We start from the raw sequence: 23,372 nt of genomic DNA on the forward strand, positions 1-23,372 counted from the left end.
GGAGGCGTGTCGGAGGGGGCGGGCTGAGCTCTCCAGAGTCCCGGAGCCCTACAAAGTGAAGAACCGCACACTTTCCAGCCCCAGCTCCGGACGGGACTCCCACACTGCTGCTGCTGCTGCTGTCTCTCCTCCAAACCTCTGCGCCTCTTTTCCACAACTTTTCACAACTTGTCACATCTGTGCAGAAAGGCCGAGACAGCAGAGTCTGGCTGCATGGCTACATGAAAGTTTCATGGACTTGGATGTTGGGAAGCTTTTAGCGACGCTTTATTGGAGCTCGTCGCCTCTGTAGTTCCTGTGGATTACTGGCACACCGCAGGAGCCTTGGGAGCTTTTCACTGGGGTAAGATTGTGTTTGGCAGGGTGCGTGTCAGTCCTCTGCGGGATAGGAAGCAGCCTCACGTCTTTCAACTTCTTTTTTTTCCTTCTACCAAATGAGAAAAAAAAACTCAACTTTTGCTGTTTTGCAAGCAGGTTAACCTTTGCAGTCAAAACAGAAAATAATAATAATAAAAAAACGCGCAGATCTAGATTGTTGCCTCTGATGACAGCCAGTCTGAGGTCATGTCTCACTCACGGTAGGAGATCATTAGTGTCTGTCCACAGCTTTTAAATTGTGGTCTTCGTAAAGGAATATCACAGCTCATGAACATTTAAAACCTTCTGCCAAAAACATGAAAGGATTAAAAAAAACAAGACACTCAGGGTGCTGCAAAAGTGGAAACGAAGTCCAAAGGTGAGGGAAGAACAAGCTGAAGGAAAGCTGCTTTAATGGGCAAAGAACAACAAGTGCCCTCCTGGTGATTTATGCTGCACCTGCGCGAAATTATATTTAACTCCATCGCATGTGACAGGGAAAGCAAAGTCCAGTGGATTTAGAGATCCAACAAAAACCAGCGAGCTGACTGGAACCAGTGACCGGCAGCTCCACTTTACATTTCCCAAACCTTCTCCAAGTGTGCGCAAAGCTTTTTATCTCAGCCAATATCATGAGCAGCAGGATTCCCTTCTTTTTTTATTTATTTTTACTAGTTATACTGAGAATATTTCTTTTCAGCCACAAATAAAAAAACAACCTTTTTTCTGTTTCATGTTTATATGGGGGTCAGGTCGCCAGTCCCATCTGGAGTCTTGAACTTCTTTCAAAAGTGGGAAAACATAACTGTAATAGCCGCAAAAACGGAACCATGCCAGTTCCCGTCAGCTCACCTCATTTGTCCCACATGATAGAGACAAGTTACATTTATTATAAGCAAACGTCCTTAGCTGAAATGTCGGCCTATAAATGCTCAGAAATTGTGGGCTAAATAAAAAAAAGGTTCTACAAGGAAAACATCTCTTCTAAAAAAATGAACTATTCGCAAACAGAAATAAAAAAACTGGCCTCTTGTAATTATTTTGGCAGAATTGTTTTTTTCTCCTCATCCACGTTTTAACTTCTGAGTTTATTGGTAAAGATATGACACTTTGTTTAAATCTCCCCTTGTTTTAAATTGTGTCAGAGACAGAAACGGTGGCTTTAATTATCCTGTCTGAGATTCGGTGCGTCATTCCGTGTGATTTGAAATTACAATATCATGCAGTGTTAATCGGTGCCATATGAGCCCTTCTTACACCCACCTAATGGAATTATAATTTCGATGACTAATTTGTTTAATGAAATCACTTTGACGCGCATCCGTTGCACGAGTCAGACTTTTGTTAATAAATGTTTGTTTTGCTTCTTCTCTAATTCAGTTCCGGTTTTACGCATAAAGCAGAGATTTTACAGGTTCTTCACTTTACTAACAGACTGATTGTTAAAGCAATAAATTAGACCTAATTTGGATTATTAATTTGTTTTAAGTCTGATACCTTTCTCTGTCTTGTATCATGTTCATTTAAGTAAAAAATAAAAATCTGAGCGCATGTGGTTTTCCTGAAGGCCATGCACCAGATAATTACACCTTAACTTACTTGTAGCTCTAATTGTTCCATATTTCCTGTCTTCCTCAGCAGAAGTCTGAGCCGACATGGGGAGCAAAGCCCTGCACGCTCCGATCCCCCTGCACCCAGCCCTGCAGCTCACCAACTACTCCTTCCTGCAGGCCGTCAACACGTTCCCCGCTGACCAGCTGCAGGGGCTGTACGGCCTCAGCGCGGTGCAAACCATGCACATGAACCACTGGACTCTTGGCTATCCGCACATGCAGGGACTGAGGTCGACGATCACGGCAGCCGCCCAGGGCCTGGTGGACCCCAGAATCCCCTTCCCGGCGTTGCCTTTCACGGCCGCCGCGCAGCTCTTCCACCCGAAGCAGGCCGCCGTGACGCACGGCGTCCCCGCGCTGCAGAAGGACAGACCCAGGTTCGACTTTGCCAACCTGGCCCTCGCCGCCACTCAGGAGGACCCGCCGAAAGCTGCCCACCTGGCAAAGCTGGCGTCGGGACTCGGGGGAAGCATCACCGAGCTGAGCAAGCTGTCACCGGACCGAAAACCCACCCGGGGCAGGCTCCCGTCCAAGACGAAAAAGGAATTTATTTGCAAGTTCTGCGGCAGGCATTTCACCAAGTCTTACAACCTCCTCATTCACGAGAGGACCCACACAGACGAGCGGCCTTACACCTGTGACATTTGCCACAAGGCCTTCAGAAGACAAGACCACCTCAGAGACCACAGGTAAATCTGATTCTCGAGCACTTTTGCATCAAATGCGCGATGTTTTCAGATTAAAAAAAAAAACTGTTTCCAGTTCCCGTTTTTAAACGTTTATTTTCCAAATGACCTCCTTGCAACTATAGCTCTTAAATTTACTTAATTTCTGTTTAGATGCACAGGCCTGTTCCTGGAGTTAAATACATGAGGGCGCTAAAGCTCTTTTGATCAATTATGTGGATTTTCTTAACTTCAGGAGATTTTAACCCCATGAAATGTGAGGCATGAAACACCTGTAGGCAAATCCGTGCAGGAGCTGACGCTGATTACGTGCCATTTCTGTTTCCCAGATACATCCACTCCAAGGAAAAGCCTTTCAAATGTCAAGAGTGCGGGAAGGGATTCTGTCAGTCTCGAACTCTGGCCGTCCATAAAACCTTACACATGCAGGTAAGCTCAGAATAATGACAGTTACCTGAATGATCGTTGTTGTGTGACTGCTGCATGCATGGGGACGTAGATCAGTCTCAAAACGAATTGGCCAAAACTCAGAAATGTTACATACATACAGTGATTTAGAGCTGAAAGATACAACTGCCAGGTCTTCTTCTATACAATTAAAGGGAATAATCCTTTGCTTGCTTTAAATCTAAACAGGAGTCTCCCCACAAATGCCCCACATGCGGAAGAACCTTTAATCAAAGAAGTAACCTGAAAACTCACCTTCTCACCCATACAGACATCAAGCCCTACAGCTGTGGCCGCTGCGGAAAGGTGTTTCGGCGCAACTGTGACTTGCGACGGCACAGTTTGACGCACAGCCCGCATCAGGACTACTAGCCCGGACAGACTAACAAAATAATAATAATTAAAGAAAAAAAAAAGGAAATGGACAAAGCCCAGAAAGACAAAGCAGCGACTTTTTGTCGTCAAAGACACTTTTCCAAAGGAGGACACGTTTACTACAGCGCATTTTACTGAGGGATTTGTTCGCTCCTCGAAGGGACAGCGGCTTCCTCGCCACCTGTAAATATTATGTACAAAATGTTGTTTTTTTATTGTTGTTTTCCTGACTTTGAAATGGTAAAGTTGTGAAAAAAAACTGTTATAAGTTTAAAGTATGTAAAATTGTATTGTAGAAATAAATATTTCGATGACACGTTCGCTTTTGTGCTGTTTTCATTTTGTGTGTTTTGTTCTTGCCACAAGTAGACACCTAAAACCAACATTTAGGTCACACAAGTTCATATCTGTCCGTTATTCCTGATCAGGAATGGAGCTAAGAATCAGCTGAAGATCATAACTTTTTTTTTTAGCTGTTTGAGCACTTCAGGCTGTGAGTAAGAGCAGAAATGATTGGGTTAAGGTAAATTTATCCACAGAATTATAAAGTGTCGTTATTATCCTCCACGTCAGAGGCTGATAATTATTGGCTGCCATATCTCACCTTTATCTGCCTCTGATTACATTATTGACTCAGAACGGAAGGAGTCACCTGAGTCATCTGAGGCATTTTAGCAGAAATGGACATCAGAACCGTTCTGTCGTGTCTGTGCGTCTCTGACTCTTTTTAGGATTGAAGTCACTTTCACTCCCGCTCATCCTCTGGCTTTTATTACAGTTTAGTCTTTTCTTTGCACTGTCTGAACTATTTCCTCTCCTTGAGATATTAATTTGGGAGGATAATTCAGAAACTGCTGAAGGCTTCAGAGGCAATGTCTGGCATATCGGTGGGTTTGTGTGGACAGAAAATGGATTTCATCCAAATAAACTTTGACCATCCAAGCTGAGGGTTGTTTTTTTTTTTTTTAAATTATTCGGAAAAAGCAAGATTCAGTTGATCTTTGTGTTTTTGTGTGTCGTGGCCTTCAGGCCTATTGTTTCTGAAAACCATTAATGAAGCAAACTTTATTATTGTTGTTAATTTTTTACCTCATTATAATTTACTTTAAAAAGTAGCAACTATTTTTAAAAGACTCGCAAACATCACGTACCGTGGTTTCAGTAAGAACACAGGGTGGTCATAAGGAGGCGTGAGGAGCGGGTTGTTGCGCTGCTGAACAGGATTCTCCTCTTCTTTCCAAATGGGAAACCAACACTAAGACTAAACCGCATGAAAATAAATTACTAAATAAACAAATAAATAGAGCAACAACAAAAAAGTTCTCTAAGAAGTTCATATTTTCAGACACATAAGATCCTGGATAATCAAGTGAAAAATACGCGATGGTTTAAAAAAAGAAAAAAAAAAGAAAAATACAAACAAAATTTGCAAATGTATGGAAACAATTCTGTTTCAAAGTTATACGTTATTACTGAACTGCATTTACAATAATAACAACAACAACAACAACGATAATAATAATAATAATAATAATAATAATAATAATAATAATAATAATAATAATAATAATAATAATAATAATAATATGTAATTATTTAACCGACCACGTTACGTCTAAATAGATTTGTTACAAAATTATTTCTTTTAAATCACTTTGTGGCAGAAATGTATCTGTTACAAAATAATATAAATAATTAAAAATAGATGCTTTGGGCATTATGGAATTTATTGGAAAAGTGAAGGATTTGTTGCGGGTACCCTTAATTGAATGAATTTGAAGGGGTTTTAAGGGTTTTTTGTTAGCTTTTCTCAAGACCTCGAGCAGCACCTGTTTTCATCTGCAATAAAAAATTTTGTTCAGGATCATAAGGAATATCCCAAAGAACAACAGAAAAACTTCTCTTGTTTATACCTGGCTTTTGAAACTCATATTGTGTGGTATTATTATTATCATTATTATATACAGTTAAATTCAGCCTCTGCTGCAACACTAAACATATCTTTCTTTTGAGAATAGTAGCTAAAACAAAGTGAAAGCCCAGCAGTTCCGACATGCAGGCAGAGTCACACGGTGAATGTGTTGACAGCGTCTCTGACTGTCCTAAGGGACGGATTAGACAGTGGACTCTGCTGCTCTGCCTTTAATTCTTTGACCCTAAAAAAAGAGAGGCAGGGAAAGATATGTAATCGTAACATTTGTTTTAAATAAGTAAAAGTGACAGTTATGATTTAAGATTCATATTTTCTACATTGTACAATGATTCAAGTGTTTCTCTTCAACCTGGGTCCAATCCAGTATTATCTAATCCTCAAAAACAATTTAAACAGCATCTCTTGTTATTACAAGAAGTAAAAAAATTGAGGAAAAACATTTGACATGACTTATTTAAGTGGATGTTTTATCAAAAACCTAACTGCATCCTAAATCTGCTTACTATAAAATCCTGTAGACTAACTTACTGAATGAGTGTAATAAGAGATATTAATTAAAGCAACCAGTATGTATTCATGTCACGTGACTCTAATCTAAAAGGGCCATTTTGCTCAGTATCAATGTCCTTTTGATGTTTATTGAAGGTTTTCCGACAGCCACTTATTAACATATTTAATATTATAAGAAAAAAACATATTTACTTCGCATAATGATCACCAGTTTCAGCTAAATGCGGAATAAATTTGATCATTATCTTTCAAAGACATTCACATTGTTGGTATTACAGAAATGAATATAATTTGCGATGATTGTTTGACAATAATAAAATGTTAGAAGTACTGTTGTAATGAGAGGAAATGTCTATTGTCAAGCATTTGAAATACTTCACGGCCACATGAGGGGTAAGACAAAATCCAAAACCGTCCTTTATCATGCTCAAGATAAATACTACAATTTACAAGTATTTTATGCAAAAAAAGATAGATGCACCTATCAAACCCTTTGAAAGGCATTACATAACCCGGGGAAGAACAAATCATGTGCGCAGCGTAATTTCCACAGTGCTGCTTGGCTCAGTTCTGAGTCGGGTCTGTGATCTGAGTGGCGAACCTCCCTTTTCCTACAGACGCGAAGGCAGCAGTAGTCATACGGAAGCCGCGTTGGTGTTTACAGATGACGTTGTACAGAGATGTCGCTAAAGAGATAAAGACGTTTCATTAACGTCAAATTCAACAAACAGCTGCTGCATAAAAGCGAGAATCAAGTAAGGAGGGATTTTCCCCTTAAAAACTTTATGTATTTCATTTTAGGGTCACTTGCTAGCCGCAGTTTAGCTTCTTTGCTAGGCTACTGGACTTATAGCTTATATGACAGTCACTCATGACAAGTTAGCCTCTCTTGCTAAGTGTTACTCAGTATGGGAAATTTTACTACGCAGAACTGCAGGATTACTTAAACTCTCATCGACTTACAAATTGAGTCCTTTAAACTTTAACACTTTCCCCTTCGTGTCATCCTTTAAACGTGAAGCCACGTTAGCGAGCAGGCTAACTAAGGCTAAGTAATAAGTTAACAACCGTTAAATGAATTTATTGAAATTCATAACGTGACCGGAAACCTTGGCGAACAAAATGGTTTTCTTTTGTCGAGTATAAACAGTCTAAATCACAATGCATTCCCGATTGTCGTGTGATTTGGTTATAGTTTCTAAAGGCATATTCTTGAAACTTTTATTAAACATTTAATTGTGACCATCCAATGTGTAAATATTGGATGCGAGGCTAACTATAACACACCTTTACCTTTACAGAGTTGCCATAGCGGATAAACACAGGTGTTCTGAATATCTTTAATTATCTCTCCCATCCCTGAAGCTGATACAGACAGTAGTGCTAATCTAGAAGTTACACTCCTGAATGGAGCGTGGTCCTAATTACACTTTAGCTTTTGTTTTGTGTAGTATCAGATTAGGCTTTGTGTTGTGACAAAGACCTCCTCTTTACCATGGGCTTCAGAACAATATTGTACGAAACAAACCTCATTAATTGACATTGTAGTGCGTTGTTCAGTGTTTGACCTGTGTTTACAACAGAGAGAAGATGTTGGAGTCATATGTCACGCCGCTCCTGATGAGCTACGTGAACAAATACATTAAGAACCTGAAGCCTTCGGACCTGCAGCTTTCTCTTTGGGGAGGGGATGTGGTGCTCAGCAAGCTGGACCTGAAGCTGGATGTACTGGAACAGGTACTCAGTGGTTAATTTAATCTGCGTTTTGCTGGATTATTCTTTTAGATCAAGCCAAGAGTTATTGTGTTAACAGACTTGTTTCAGTTCTGCCATTTCCATGTTTCATCCTGTTCTATTGGGATGACTGCCATTCTGATTGATGATAAATAAATGTCTTTACTACTGTTAACACTTTTACTACTACTTACTTAAGGAAGAAATACTATTTTCAGAGTCACACATGCCTACTTATCAATTTGGCTTAAATCACACCCACATGCACCTTTTTAATGTAAGTATTTAATGTACTAATACCATTTTTGCTGTTCTGCAGTAATAGTACACCATCTTTAAAAAACAAACAAGTGATTTTTTTTTTAAACCATATCTTAGCAGGTGAATATAAACTGGGATGAAATGTATCACATGTCAGATTACATTTTATTCTTCTTCTAAACTAAATTACACAATGTGGAAAGAATGAAAAAAAAGAAAATATATGAGGATTAAAATACTCAATAACCTTTAAGAGTACTGCATCACCACTCGGACATCTTTAAGTATTTTTTGTCCGTAAGTGCTTATATTTCTCTGACATCACTGCATATAATTTTTGGCCCACTCTTCCTAACAATATTGTTTCAGTTCATTGCATTTTGTTGGCGTGTGTTTATACATAAGATTTTAAATTGAGTTGAAGTGTTCTGAAATCTGTTTCTCTGTTAGGGATTATTCTTCTCTGGCACTGCCCTGTCTGAGCCAAGCTTCAGCTGTCGGACAGATGGCCTTACATTTGTCTCTAGAATACGTCGATACACAGAGGAGTTCATGCTAGCTTTAATAATCACAAGGGGCTCAGGTCTACGAAGGGATGCAAAACAAACCCAAATCAACAGCTCACCACTACCGTGTCTGACAGTTGATGTGCTCTGTGGTTTTCACCAAGCATGGCACTGTTCATTATAGCCAAACACCTCCATATTGGTCTCATCTGTCTAAAGGACATTGTTCCACATAATGTAAATTGTTCAGATGCAGTTGTGTGAACCATGTTTTAGTTGTTTCCCTGCTTTGACACACCTGATTTGAATGAGGGAGTGATTAACAGGCTTCTGCAGACAGAAAGGACCTGGTGAAAAGCAAGGAAACAATGAAAATGTGCAGGATAGTGATCGACGAGGACCAGGGTTGGGAACCAATGCTTTATAGACAAGAGAGACTTTCTCCAGGTCACACTTCTAAACAGTCTTTGCGCTTGTTCAGTTTTTTTTCTAATTGTCCTGTTATGAACTTTAACAAGCTAATTGAGGCCTGTTGAGTCCTAGACAGAGCCCCTTGTTATTGAGTTTTCATTTATTGTTTTGCTTTGGATTTCATTTTATTTTTTTGCGAGGACTATAAGGATGTGGTATTGAGGGCCATGTTAGAGGAAGCTCTGCTTCTCCACAAGTATTACAGATAACTACCATATACAGGTACATAATTTTGATGTGTTGATAGACCTGAGCTTGTTTCACAATTTCAAATCAAAATGTGTTTTTTCAGTGTATGAAGCTGGACTAGACGTATTTGAATGGTTGTGTAATTCTTTCTAGATTGATGGTCAACAGCACTTGCTCCTCAAAGCTGACTGCTGATCTTTTTCTTCTCTGGCATTTTGTTAAGACACAACTAAATCCTCAAAACAAAACATTGATCGAAACATCTGCTTTTATAGATGTGCTCACACTTTCTCATGATCAATTAAAAAGTACATTTGATTACCAGCACCTGCTTCTACCTTCCTTCTTAAAGGTGATAATGTTTTTCCCATATCTGTCTTTTACCCAAGTAACTGATGAACCACTTGAACCAATTGTAATGAAGCTTTCAGAATGTAGTAATTAAATGCACATCTACAAAGGATTACCTGTTTGAGTTAGGCCAAGTCAAAATGGCCACCACAGCTAAGCAACCTTAGCAAGCATTAAAATGGCTGTAATTCAGTCAATTTCACAGATATTGAGCTAAAAATTGATGTTGTACTGGCTTGGTGTGGTACATCCCAAACATATCTTGGCATTCACTGTTAGAGACAGCCCTTGCTTGTCTGTTAGCCATTCCTTGAAAGAATGGTAATTATTTAATGTTTAACAGTGTTATTTTGATGCTGTTCTTTTTTACACTTGTAATATGTCTTCCCTGAATTAAAATTATTTATTCACTTTTCTTAAATACCAATTTTGACAGAGTGAATTAAAACCATTTCAACAGATTTTGTGATGAACATACTTACTGGAAATCTCTTTAAGCTATCTGACTGTGGACATTACAGTGGATCTGATTTTAGTACTATGCAGTATATTTGAAAATAAACGTGTTTTGTTGCTTCCCCTGCCACCTTTTTAAATTTCTTTTTTAACTTTGTGTTTTAAAGCTCTCTTGATTTCTTGATTAAGTTTGATTTTAATAATCAGAAGCAGGTTTTGTTAATATTGTAGCTGGTGTGTTTGATAAAAGCACTTGAAGACTATAGATGGGTAATGTGTTCTTATGGACTTGGTGTTCAAAACAATTGACAGCTGAGCTTCCCTGAGAATTTGCCAGTTTAGTGTTTGTTCATTAATTTTTAACCAGCCTAACACTCGAGTTTATTATTTAATATAAAGAAAGTTCATTAATGGTGGAAACCCAAACCTGCAGAACACCAATGAAAGCACAAGGAAAACTTGGAAACTCCAGTTGGATGAATGGAAGTAGAAGCTCTGCAGTCAATAACCACATATAACACTGTTTACAGTGCAGGTATAATTTTCTGCCGGTCATACTTGTTCCAGTTCTAACCCATTATCTTTTACATCCTTATGTCATTGAACAGGAGTTGAAGTTGCCCTTCACATTCATGAGTGGTCATATTCATGAGCTACGAATCCATGTACCCTGGACCAAGCTGGGCTCGGAGCCTGTCGTAATCACCATCAACACGATGGAGTGCATCCTCAAGCTAAGAGACGGATCCCAGGTTAGTTCTCTCCTGGTATAAAAAATGCCATTTCTGAGTCTGCTGTTGGACCAAAAGAAGGATAACCTGATTGTTGTGAAAGTATTTTTATATGTCACAGTTAAATGTTAGTTTATTTTTCCCTGTAAGTTCACAGTTTTTCAAAAAAAATTTTAATAACATTTTAAAAAATTTGAATCCAGCAAGGTTCAAAATTTGTTACTGTAACAAAGGTTTTAAATAGTTATGGCTTGAAGTAAAGTCTTTCAAAACATTTGTTTATCGCCTGCCGCTGAAAGGTAAAGGCAGACTCTGATGTTTTTGCCAGTGTCTGTGTTTGTGCATGCTTTTGTGTCCTACAGACAGGATTGTGAGCACTTTACTAAAGCATTGAAGATTCTGTTGAACTGAAACTTTTTGCAATTTATTTTTTAAGTTTGCAAATATTCATGAAATTTAGGATATTTTTTCATATAATAAAATTGTATTAATAAACATATATTCCTTTGTAAAGTGGAAAAATGTGATTACATCATAAAGCAAGAAATTTAAAAATTAAAATTGGCGGGCATATTTCATAAGGTCCTACAATACAATGTAAGTGCACTATATTGCTGGTTTTATTTTAGTTTTGTAGTCTGCATTTGAATAAATACATACTGTAGTTATGTATGTTCAACAGGAAGCTATCAAGGAAATTTTTCACCTTTTTAAGGTAATTTTCTTTATTTTTAAGCGTAATTAATGCAACATTTCCAAATTCAATAATCATTTTCAATATTTGTGATTACAGTATTGACCAAAATAATTGTGATTTTTATTTTTTAAATTTTTTTAATTCAGATTTAAGCAGCCATACTCTCTTGTTTGAACGCTTAAAAAGGTACTGATACTTGAGGTTATGTACACTGTAATTTGTAAAATATGTTTTGAATCAGTCAGACTTTTTTTTTTCTAGACTTTTGTATATTACTTTGGTGCTACAATTTACATATTAGACCGGTGCTGTGATTGCCACCCATGCAGTTTGCCAAATTTGAAAGTGTAATTCTGAACTGGGCCTTATATAGGAAGGCTGAAGTTTCAAGGCCAGATGTCCCAGAAGAAACACATTTCAAGGGAAGTCAATTACAGCTAATTATATAGACTGCAGCGAAAAGATTTGGAACATATGAGCTTGAGCTGCCCAGAACTAATGGTAAATATCATACCATCCAGGTGGCTACTGCTCCCGGGATCAGGTTTCTAGTTCAGTGGAAATTTAAACTTGTTTTTTGTGCTTCATACACAGCTTAAGGTCATCTACCAGTACCAGCACTGGTGTAGTCTCAAAACAACTATTTGTTACAGATGTTTTCTAAAAGGCTTCTAGGGAAGAGAGATTTTGGGGGAATTGCAAATGACATTTGAACAAATTATTCAGTGGTATGTACACCCAAGAGACATAATTTGGACTAAAGCCAGACTTACAGAAGAGGTCTAGCATGTGGTATTTAAATGAATCACCACACTTCTCTCCACTATGGGAGGCAGAAGGCGGACTACTGTGTTCTAAAGCCAAGAAAATAAAGCCTGTTTGCCCAGTTTTCTCATAGGTGTGAATCTATAACTAATAATCATCATAATGATAATGTTTATGAACCTTTAGTCTGATAGAAAGTGTATACCTCTCCTGTGGTTTGCTATTATGTTGATATAAAATTTTATTCATCTTCCGACTGGATAGAGGTAATCTGGCATAGTTTCATGCAACAGATGGGCCGTGACTTTTCACCCTGAACCTCTTATGTAATTTGTGTGATGGCCCAAAGGGGTTTTAAAACGAACAGAAAATTCTGATTTGTGTATGGAAAATCTTACATTTTGTTTAGTAGATCATGAGTGTTTCTTTTGTCCAGTATAGACAGGAACCTTGTGGTAGGCCTCACAACGGCCAAAGTGTGGAAATGATAAATGATATCATTAATATGGTTTGTTTTTATAATTACAGTTAAAGCCTGAGCGCTGGCCTGTAAAAACATCCGCACATCTTTTGAAGTTCATTAAGAGCTGCGTAATTTGACCGGAATTATTTGGACCTTTATAATGTTCATGTTTCCCCCGAGAGGAACTGGGTAATATTAGGGATATTGAGATTGCCCAAAACGGCCCATCTGCAAAGCACCAAGAACAGCTCACAATTATAGTTTCCAGCAAGTGTGGAAATTTGGGTGTTTAGCAGCAGTTGGAGATTACAGCTCCTGCTGACAATGTAATTGCTTAAAATAAGCTTTAATAAGTATTGTAGTTCAGAAAGTATGCTAATGAAAAAATGTTGTACACTCTTTTAAAGTTTAGTTGTAAAAACTGGAGGTCATTTGCAAGCAAAATAAGTTACTATATTAGTGGTATTGTATCAAATTATAAGATGTTTGGCAGCTGTCTTTAAAATCTACAGACTTAATTTATTACATAACTCTATTTTAAAATTATAGTTTTCTGGCATACTTCACTTGTTTCTTGTAGCTGTGGATGGTTACAAAGTTTTCTTTATTATATATTTAAAACGCTCTGAAACGTTTCTTTTATGCACAAGTTGAATTATTGGTATGCTATGTTGCAAAGAAATGTGTCATGTAAATACCACGTTTTGCTGTTATCTCTTCAAATCTCATACGTTTTGCAGGGAGGTAATGGAAGACTGTCTCTTTTTAGTGAGCGTAACAGTTAAAGGTAATTCCCCCCTCGGCCACCGTAAACAACTGAATGATGGCTAGGAGCAACAAGCACTGTCACAGAGGGTGGGGAGGAAATAATTTTTAAAAAAGCACTGTCTGTTATCTCGTTTTAAGCCATATAAGCAATAGGAACAGGATGATGGAAAAATTGAGTTGTTCTGACACTGACTTTTTAACATCGTGATATCCCTTGTAACTGGTTACCAGTTCTTAATGAGTGGTGAACAATATGCATTCCTCCAAAGAATGCTAGGCCTTTAAGGTTTTATGAGACTATGATAAAAGCTTGGGTTTACTAAGGAAAGCATTTCTGGTTTTGGCTCAGTTTACTGCTTGATCTGGAGAGTCTTACGGCTGCTGAGTGTATTTGCCACTGAGTGTTGAGGTCCTGATTGATGCATTGCCTCAAGATGATTTGGGGAGGTGCCTTTAGAGACTTGTTGGTTTGGCAATTGATTCTTTCTTCTGTTAAATTCCATCTAAACTATTTTTAGGGTTTTACACCACCAAACCCCATTGCTCCTAAATAATGGATAATGTTGTACATGTGAATAAGGAAATCCCTTTGTGGGGACTTCCTTAAAACCCATAGGTTATTTTTCCATTTTATAATCCAACTCCTAATCGACAGAGCCATGATAATTTTAACCTTAGAAAGTGAAAACAGAGTTTCACAGGTGTAATGATGGCATAAATTAAATGTGTTTTTAAAATGGAACATTTTGTGGAGAAACACTTTTGGATTTTGCTCCTTTTTAATGTGTAGTTTTACCATTTAGGGTCTGGATCCAAAATCCACTAAATAGAAAATTTAGCTTTTATAAACTATTACAAATTTTCTACAAAGACTATTAGGTTTTTTTCTCTTTTGCATTTGTTTTATTGTTATGATTTCAATAAGTAATTAGAAATAGGTTGGGTAGGTTTTAATTGCAACAATATGAACATTCACAATCAAATATGTTATTTTTTTCAACAATGGTCAAGGTCTGAAGTACACTAATATATGGTAAATTGTGGGCATTTGTAGTAAACAAAAAATATGGAAATATGGAAGCAAAGTAAATATGGGACAAATTGGCAGGAGTTTATGCCCGAGCCAAATCAGTGAAATGATCCGAGAAAACTGGAATGCAACATCTCTGAAATGGAATTTCGTTATAAATCATGAACTTCCAAAGGGAGGTTTGTGAATGTGCAGCAGTATTTCTAATCAGTAGAGTCTCCATACCAGAACATAATTAATGTATTAATAAAGTGAGGTTGTTTGGAGTACTTAAGAGTAGTTGGCGTCTTACCTGCAATAGAAAGCAATCAGTGTGATGGCAGGAGTTCTCATTTGAGACGTAACAGACTGCCCAGTGTTTTCTACTGCAGGTCTCACTTCTTTTTGACTAATCCCAAAACTACATCTCTTCAGATCCGTTGTGGTCTTCAAATAATGCCTTGGCCACGTATTTAACAGAAAATGGTGAATAATAAATGGTGAAAATCTTTATAGTGACTTAGATGTGAAACGACCTGGCAAAGCGCAGTCCTCTTCTGTCTTTTCAAGCAAAAGCATTGAGCTATCCAGCATCTCTGACACAAGTAGCAAACTCAGCTGATTAGCAGATGTGTACAAATATAACAGCAAACCATGAATGCAATGCAAGATTAAGAAGAATAGTGACAAAGTACAACCTTCATGCAAAAATTGCATGGTATAAAATATTTAATACAGCGTTTGCTCAAAGTGCTATGAAATTTTTGAAGTTTAATTTCAAGTGTTTCCTCTCCTGAGAAGTCATTAGCTTGGCTCCTCTGTGAGAATTCCTGTTTGAATCTTCAAAGTGGTAAATCTCTGACTGCTGAGAACAGTTGTCAAAAATAGACTGATATTTAGATATGGTGCTGAAAATAAAGTTGGAGATTTGCCAAAATTGACAATTAAATAAAACTAGTCTCATGAAACAGTCATTTTTTTATTTTATGAAATAGGATTCTTGTGAAATATACACACTCTTCTTGAAAATGTTATTACATCTCGATCGAGAAACTTGTTAGAGCTGGATCAGTGAAATTGTTGTTGGGCTGGTAAATGTAGTAAGTTACTGGCTGAGTGGGGCTGACTGACTTCAAAGTTAATTTCTATTTCTGCTTATTATTAACTCATCTGTCTTAAAGCTGATACAGAGTAAAGAAAACAAAAATCCAAGAGAACAAGAAAAGGGAAAGTTTTTGAATTCAGACTGACCAAACAGAGTTTTAGCTTACCGTCACGTTTGCCATGTTGGAGTCTTAACAATCTGTTCATAAATCCTGACATCTTATGTAAGAACTTTTTAAACTGTGGTGTGTTGGGTTGTTGTTAGTTTTAATGGAAGAAAAAATGATCTGGAGTATGTCATTGATAAATCAATTATAAATCTGTGTTTGTTTGTGTGTGTGTGTGTGTGTGTGTGTGTGNGGGGGGGTAGCTTTTCTGTTGCTGCAAGAAAAGGTCCTCCAAGTCAAGTCAAATTTATTTATATAGCACTTTTCATCAACAAGGCGTTTCAAAGTGCTTTACAACATGAAAACACAAAATATTAGGAAGAAGAGGTTGGGAGTCACTGTGCAAGATGATTATGCCACACTAGGATGACACTGCTACATAAGTATCATGTCTACACTAGGTTGTTTCCATGACCTTGTCGCGGTTCAGTATGAGGCCAGCATGACCAATCCTGCTTCAAATTGTCAAAGAGCAAGCTATGCTGGTGCATACAGGCCCCACATTATGGTTATGCTGCCACCTCACTCCACCCAGGACCCTGATATGCTGCCATCACGATAAACCACCACAACTTTGCTACAGAGATTTTGTGCATGCTCAAATGACCTATCCTGCTCTATCATGTGTAATTGGGAGTTCACTGTGGTTTAGAACACATCTGAAGACCTTGCTAAAACTATTTGCATACTCCATGACAAGTCACATAGTCGGTTCTTATTCACATTGTTAGATGGCAAAAAATGCATCATTTTGTTCGCATAGCAGCTTTATCCGCTGCTTTGCAACACTAGGCCCTGACTGAACTGTTTCGCACAGGGGTTTGCGCCAAGTATTGTGTGATTGGTCAGAAGTTGCTGTGGGCGTGTTTATGCAGAAAAGCCGGTGAGATTTAATGGAGTCATTTTGCTTCTACTGCTCCGTTTAGAAGCAGCTGGCGAAGCGAGGCTGTTAGAAAATACAGCGATATTTACAACCATTCCAGCAAAAACTTTTAAACATATAAACTTAAAAAGACCGCAGAGACACAGGCGGCTCTTCGTGGCTGTGACTCTGTCTGGTCGGAGTAAAGGAAAGCAAGTTGAGTTGAGAAGCTGGTGGGAAGAAACCCGTTTTAATGCTGTAGGAGGAGGGAGGAGCTTCCTGGAAGTTCTAAGCCGAGTTTCTTGTGGACAGTGAAAGGTGTGTGTGTGTGTGTGAAAACGACTGTCTCACAACCATGGGACCGTAAAACAACTTCTTGACTTCTTATAGAGTATGACGAAGCCTTAAGACCCTGCAAAGATCATCTACTACATGTTTTGGGTCTTTGTTTTTTATTCAATGCGTCATCATTCATTGAGTAGAGAGCCTTAGCCTTCAGCCTTAATCAGTGACAGGATCAAAGTTTGATGAAGATCAAACTCATAGCATGAGTTTGATTTTGGTAACTCCGCACGGCGGCATCCTGAATAGCACCTGGCAGCAGAACACATCCTGGTTTGGTCATAGGATGAGTTTGATTTTACTGTTATGGTTATGCTGGATATTTCTGCTTAGAAAATTGGTTTTACTGCACAAAGTATTTTTTATTCATACAATAAATTACATCTACAAGCTAGATCAGTAAAAAAAAATGTAGGAATTACACTCAAGCTAATATTTTTTTTATTCCCATGTATATTTTTAATATGACCATTTCATGTAATAGTTTGTTTTTCTAAGTGTTTTAAAGAATTATATATATATATATATATATATATATATATATATATATGATGATGCTATGTAAGGTTGCACATTTTTAGCAACCTTTTTAGCAAGACAATTGAAAAAATCTGGTTGGGAAAAAAAAACAATTTTAGTAACTTATAGGCTAAATGGAAATTCTACATGTATACATATTTTGTGCAACAATTTTATTTCTGAAATCGGAGGTAAACAGAGTGTGGCTTTTTAAAAAACAAAACAAGCTCCCTCTGTTTTTTTTTTTGATGTTTTGAGAGCTTGATTCAAATTGACCCTGACTGTTCCAGATAATTAAAAAAATGGTAATTTCTTTTGGTGGAAGAAAGAAGATGATGTAATTGTGAGAAAAGTTGAAGTTTAGGTTTGACCACACTTTTTAAATGACCTGTAAGGTGCAAAATGACAAGAAATCTGATAAATGTTGACCCTACTTCATTTGATTTAGAAATCAGTTTGCAAACATAATTTCTGCTACATTTACCTTTTAAATATTCCAACTTCCTACAAAATGTCTTTTTCAGCACTAATTGAAAGCCCTCTCCCATTTGTTTGATTTATTGTATCTTTCTTCTTTCAGAACAGTGATACTTTCCAAGCAAACTAAAGTTTGGGCCTTCCAGCTGCACCTCACATGTGCAATTAAGTTGTCAGAGTAGCTTCAGCCACTGCTTTCGCTGTAGTTGGAGGATGGTGCTTACATTGTTCAAAGGGCGTTTGTGTCTTGTGAAAAGGGCTCAGGATTGTGCATGACATAATGGGAAAAGCTTGAGAAAATTATAGTTCTGTCTGACTGAATAAATGTCTGTTTATGTATATGTTAAAAGCAAGACCTGACAATTAGTTGTCAGCACCTCATCAAAACAATTAAAACTAGAAACACTCGGTGAGCACGAACCTCTGCCAAGGCCATAGGGTCATTAAAAACATTGTAGGATCTGGATTGGGATCCAGATCACCACATTAATTTAATCACTTGTTTTGGGTTTTTTTTTATTTGTGACAAGCCCAGCATTTTTATGACAATTTCATCAAAATCTGTTTATTACATTCAGACAAATGGACCAACACTATCAAAAAAATAACCTGCTTAGCAGAGGTAAAAATCCTAATTTACCTATACATATTTGCAAAGATAAAAGTGATTTTGAATTCTGATTTAAAAAAATCGTATTTGAATGAAAAAATTAATATGGCAGTAGTTTAGGAATTCTCATTTTGTGTCCATATGAAGCCTTTCTTTCACACACTTGTTTATGTCAAGAGTCCGTGTGGAGTGTTTAATTGTAGCCAACACATTGCAGTTATTAGCATTACAGGGTAGCTGCGCCAGTGAAAGCCACATGCCTCACACGCTCAGCCTTGACTTGTGGTTAGCTGATGGAGACATCTGAAGGACCATTGCCTCTCAGATCTAAATCAGAAAAATAATGCAACTCTGATCGCTGATTTTTTTTTTTTCTCCCCCTTTGTTTTTTTTGGTTTTCATTTTGTCCATTTTCCATTCTTTTTTTCTGTCCTGTCTTTTTGTTCTGTTCTTTAATTCACTTTGCCTTTTAACTTTATTTTTTATTTTCTTTTTAAACATTTATTAGAAATTTAGCTGTTCAGTGAACAAATAAATTAGCTGTCATTAACAGGAGGGCTGTTTAATCTTATGTGAACACATTGCACTATTTTATAAACGTTTATATAAAATTCAAATTTTAAGTAATAACAAAACTCAGAGCCAACTTCAAAACTCATACTTTGTAAAGTTATGTTTATAAACCATGCACTGTTGTGGGGTAAAAAAAGTAAGTATATTTGTAATGTGATTTAGTAGATTTATAGAGAATTACCCACACTCTGAAGTGAAGCAGGATCAGCTATTATCCAAACTACACTGACAATGTACTCTAAAATGGCCATATTAAAGTGCTGTTGTTCTAGTTCAGTCTAGTTTGCCATATTTCTAATAACAGTAAAGCCATATGAAAATGCATCTGGCTTTTTAAAAAGCTTCTCACGGTGAAGACAATTTAGCTCACATTTACAAAAATCAAACCCTACTCAAGCACATGGACTGATGGTAAAATTCAGGCTTTCTTCAGCCTATGTGCAACAAAAGAAGCACATCATTTTTAAACAATGCAGGCACCCCCCTCCCCAACCCACACAAACAAACAAACAAAGGAAAAAAACTCAAAAGAGTACAACTAAACAAAAATCACAAGTGGCTCAGACAGGAAGAGTGGTAAATGGTACAATTTCATTCATTGCTGATAAAACAACCCCTTTTTTTCTAGTTGCATAAAGAGGCAAATTTGTATTTTTTTTTCTTTTAATGCTTCAGAAAGTGGCTGATGGTACCAAATTGCTTTTAACATTCAGAATTTTTGAAAATGATAAGTGTTTAGTGAACATCCATGGTTCAGTGATAAACTCTTATCCATTTTCTTGACCTGTTTCGTCTTTCTGGGTTGTGGGGGCGCTGGTGCTTTTCTCCAACAGTCACTGTTGGGGACACCTTGGACAGGTCGCAAGTCCATCGCAGGTCCACATGGAGCCAAAAAGACAAGCAACCATTCACATTCTCTCACATCTAAGGGCAGTTTAGAGTTACCATAAACCTAATAAATATTTTTGGTCTGTGGGGGAAACTGGAGTACACAAAGAAAACTCATACATTTCTGTCCATTTAAGCTTGATCCAAACACTTACACTGTATGCACATAATAATGAAGTAACGCTCATATTACAACAACCGTTACATATTTTTCTCTTGTTTTTTGTCTTTAACTTGCAGGAAAACTATATGCTAAAGATGAACTTGTCTCTTTTGTCTGCTATGATTTACTCTTCTTTCAGTCTCTGTGACATAAAGTACAGTTCGCCACATTTTACCATTTTACTATTCAATGAGTATAATCGGCTCTTAAAAAAAAAAACAAGCATTGAACAGGAAATCCCTATACTGCATCCTTTTAATCCACTGCTTATGATAAACCGGACAAGGATTCTGACAAGTTCATCAAAATGTTTAGCTCGGAACAACAGGGGAAAAAGGTGAGAATATTTCCCACAGATGGCTGTTTATCCATACTAATGTAGTTGGCAGCTGAGGCTGATTTGAACAATGCTGTTTTTAGTGTTTTGGTTTATTTAACAGGCACATCTATTGAGTACATGACAGTGGTTTTGGTGCTGATTGTTATGTGCATAAATAACATACCCACAGTAACTGTCAGCTGGTCCTTCTGCAGTTGCATGGTTCATAATGGCAGTGCTCGTGCTAGCTGCAGTTCTTTTGGTTGCTTCTTTGTTCAAAAAGATCTTTGATTACAAGTTCCCCTGGTTGCATGGCAGCAAAACGAGCTCAGATAATTACTCCTCCTCCACCCTGCTTAATTGTTGATATAAGATGATATGTTTGTGCTGATATTCTATGGTTTTTGATCAAAATGACGGCATTTTGACCAAAGGCTACTACTTTTCTTTAGCCTGAAAAATTATTAATTTTTAAACACTAGTTTTCAAACTACTCTGAAGTTCAAATTTAAAATCAGTCTGAACTTGATTGATTAATCATTCAGGTTTATTTTGAACATGTTCAACTCATACAACAAATAAGTAGACGAAGGTAGTGGGGCTTGAGAGCTTATTTAGATATTTTGTACTTTTCATTACTAGATGCGGACATGGCTATGCTGTGGCTCCTGAACCCATGTGTAATTTGCACTACAGAATCATGTCTTTTTTTTAATGCAGTACCTCCTGATGGTTCAGCATGTTATAGCCTTTAGTAATGGTTTTAGCTTTGTCCATTATGTGCCAATTTTTTTTCTTGCTTTATTTTTAATCTGTAGTGTAATGTGAATGATAAAAATTCCCAAATACTTGTGAATTATACTGAGAAGCCTTATTCTTACTTTGTCAAAATCTTTGCCCATAAAGAACCTTAATCACTTGGCCTTTTTATTTTCATTTTTAGCCATCGAGTTTGAAATAACCATTAAAAAAGAAAAGGGAAAACAAACATATTATATATATTTTTTTCTGTCCCTTAGTTAAAGATCTGGACTAAAACTGTTTGCTTCTCTGTGTGGATAATGAAAGAAAAACAGCTGCACAAGTTATCCTAATGAAAAACTCTGAAGTTAAAAGCTGTTATGAAGCTCCCAGTGGATCTGCTCTGTAGCTGGGGATCCTATTTGTCTTAGTTATTTCGGGCATGTTGGAGTCTGATATTAAACATAGCCAGTTTAAATTGGGAACTGGAGGTATTCTTGGCTGAGACATACATCACATCATCAGTGTTGTGATTTCTCCAGCACTGGGTCAAAATTCTTCTCTAATTCTTCTGCCCCCCACACCACCACCACCACCACTATTTTCCTTTTCCTCCAAGGGACATGCTACATTTTAGCTTGTTAGATTAACCAAGTGCCTTAGTGAAGATTGTCTTTTATTAATCCCTGTGGAATGGCAGACACCCTTCTGTTTGTTCTCTGTTGTGCCTGTGCTAATTTTAGAAATAAGACAATCTCTTTCAAGACTATTTGTTTTGCTAGAAAAATTAACAAGATTTTATACTTTGCAATAAATCAAGGAATGATTTTACATTGTCCAACTCATTAGTGGGTTTGCTGTGCAAGGTCAGTCCCACCATTTTGTTGGGTAAAACATTTGATTTTCCTTGTTTTGGTCAATAACTGTTCACATACTATTAAAGAAACAGTTCAAAAACCAGAATGACTGGGCATTTGTGTGACAAATTACATTTACTGAATGTTTAATGTATGGGTTGTTAAACATCTCTGTAGAAATGATCAGATGCACTGTTTAGAGCAGGGGTTAAAGTGGAAAAATGAATCAACAGATGAGGCGAGCAGAGCAGTCTACAAACCCCCTCCCCCCCCTTTTTTTTGTTCTTTTTAAACCTGCCTGTAGATGTGGATTTTTATCTCTAAAAATACAAACATCACACTGGTATGTGCCAGAATGGCTTGCAATGCCCATGGTTGCAGAACTGTCATTAGTAGAAGTTTGAGTGTTTTTAGTGAATTTTAAGTACAAATCACAATGCTGTGCTCTGCCATCATGACAACCTGAAATCACAGCTGATGGACATTTGAAAAGCAGCTTCTCTCAGTTGTTTTATTTGCACACACTTTAGATTTAGTTTAATCTTTAGAGCAGTTGGTTAGAAACAAGGAACTGGCAGCAATTTTTCCTAAAACTGTCTGATAATTGTCTCCAGAAAAGTCTAAATGTGATTACTAGCATTATCTGATAGGTTTCTGCGACACAGCAACAATTTGAACCATTTCCAAAAACAATTTTTCAGGAAATTGGGGAGAAAAAAATAACAGAAAACAATTTAAAAAAAATATATGGTGGGAAATTGTATTTTGTATGTGTATATGGTCAGATCATTGAATAAAAAATAAAGGCAATTATCCTTTGTTGAGGTTTTGATCCTTGTATAAAGAAAAAGTTCTGTGTGTGTGTGTATAGGTTATTTTTGATACGTTTTCTTGGGTAGTCATCCATTGGATCACAGGCAGGTTTAAAGGGTGAGCAATAGGAGGTTTATGTAAAAACACAAAAATGATGAAAAATAGGAGATTCAAGGTTTTTGCCCAACAGTTGTGATGATGTGCAGCATACTGTGGAAGGCACCAAAGCATATGTGGCTTACATCAGTTCTTTAATTTTGTTTCTGAATATTATATTGTTTAAATATCTTAATTTAAAAAGTAACAACTCTAAACTGTTATGTCTTTAAAACTATCTGGAACTTGAAAGATTTGTAGTTTCAGTTTACGTCCTGTGACACTTGCACATTTGAGGATTGTTATATTCAACTTCTTTATTACATTGGCCATAAATTGGGAATTTTCTCTCCCAAATTGCTAATTTAGTCATTGGATAAGAGGAGGAAAAGGAAGAGACGATTTGTTTTTTAAAATGATCTCTTTTCATTGAGCTAATTACTCAGAATGCCAGACAATGTTATATTCATCTTGTCTGATTCCAGTCTCTAATCCCTCCAATCGGTCATGGATTCCAGC

General features: G+C 37.1%; 2 protein-coding genes across 7 annotated transcripts in view; both read left to right on the forward strand.

Annotated features, from left to right (window-relative positions):
- The first annotated feature begins 63 nt into the window (after window positions 1-63).
- Window positions 64-3,798, forward strand: osr2 (odd-skipped related transciption factor 2). Of its 3 annotated transcripts, none has more exons than XM_017413118.3 (4): window positions 64-343; window positions 1,996-2,659; window positions 2,986-3,085; window positions 3,293-3,798. In XM_017413118.3, the coding sequence occupies exons 2-4, from the start codon at window positions 2,013-2,015 to the stop codon at window positions 3,473-3,475; spliced, it is 930 nt and encodes a 309-aa protein (XP_017268607.1). In that variant the 5' UTR covers window positions 64-343; window positions 1,996-2,012; the 3' UTR covers window positions 3,476-3,798. The 3 variants fall into 3 exon arrangements, with proteins under 3 accessions (XP_017268607.1, XP_017268606.1, XP_017268608.1); XM_017413117.3 differs by having other exon boundaries at window positions 65-343; window positions 1,999-2,659; XM_017413119.3 differs by having other exon boundaries at window positions 66-343; window positions 1,999-2,659; window positions 3,375-3,798.
- Window positions 3,799-6,532: 2,734 nt separating this feature from the next.
- LOC108234194 (vacuolar protein sorting-associated protein 13B) overlaps window positions 6,533-23,372 on the forward strand; it is a 339,365-nt gene continuing 322,525 nt past the window's right edge. For 3 of the 4 annotated variants that reach the window (XM_025005255.2, XM_025005252.2, XM_025005253.2), the window contains exons 1-3: window positions 7,341-7,436; window positions 7,505-7,658; window positions 10,498-10,641. In XM_025005255.2, the coding sequence (XP_024861023.1) occupies window positions 7,417-7,436; window positions 7,505-7,658; window positions 10,498-10,641 (318 nt within the window). In that variant the 5' untranslated portion in view covers window positions 7,341-7,416. Of the gene's footprint in view, window positions 6,677-7,340; window positions 7,437-7,504; window positions 7,659-10,497; window positions 10,642-23,372 lie in introns of those variants that run through there. The other variant, XM_017413202.3, reaches the window with a different exon arrangement.

This window comes from Kryptolebias marmoratus, linkage group LG16, assembly GCF_001649575.2.
Source record: "Kryptolebias marmoratus isolate JLee-2015 linkage group LG16, ASM164957v2, whole genome shotgun sequence".
In the NCBI taxonomy this organism is placed as follows: domain Eukaryota; kingdom Metazoa; phylum Chordata; class Actinopteri; order Cyprinodontiformes; family Rivulidae; genus Kryptolebias; species Kryptolebias marmoratus.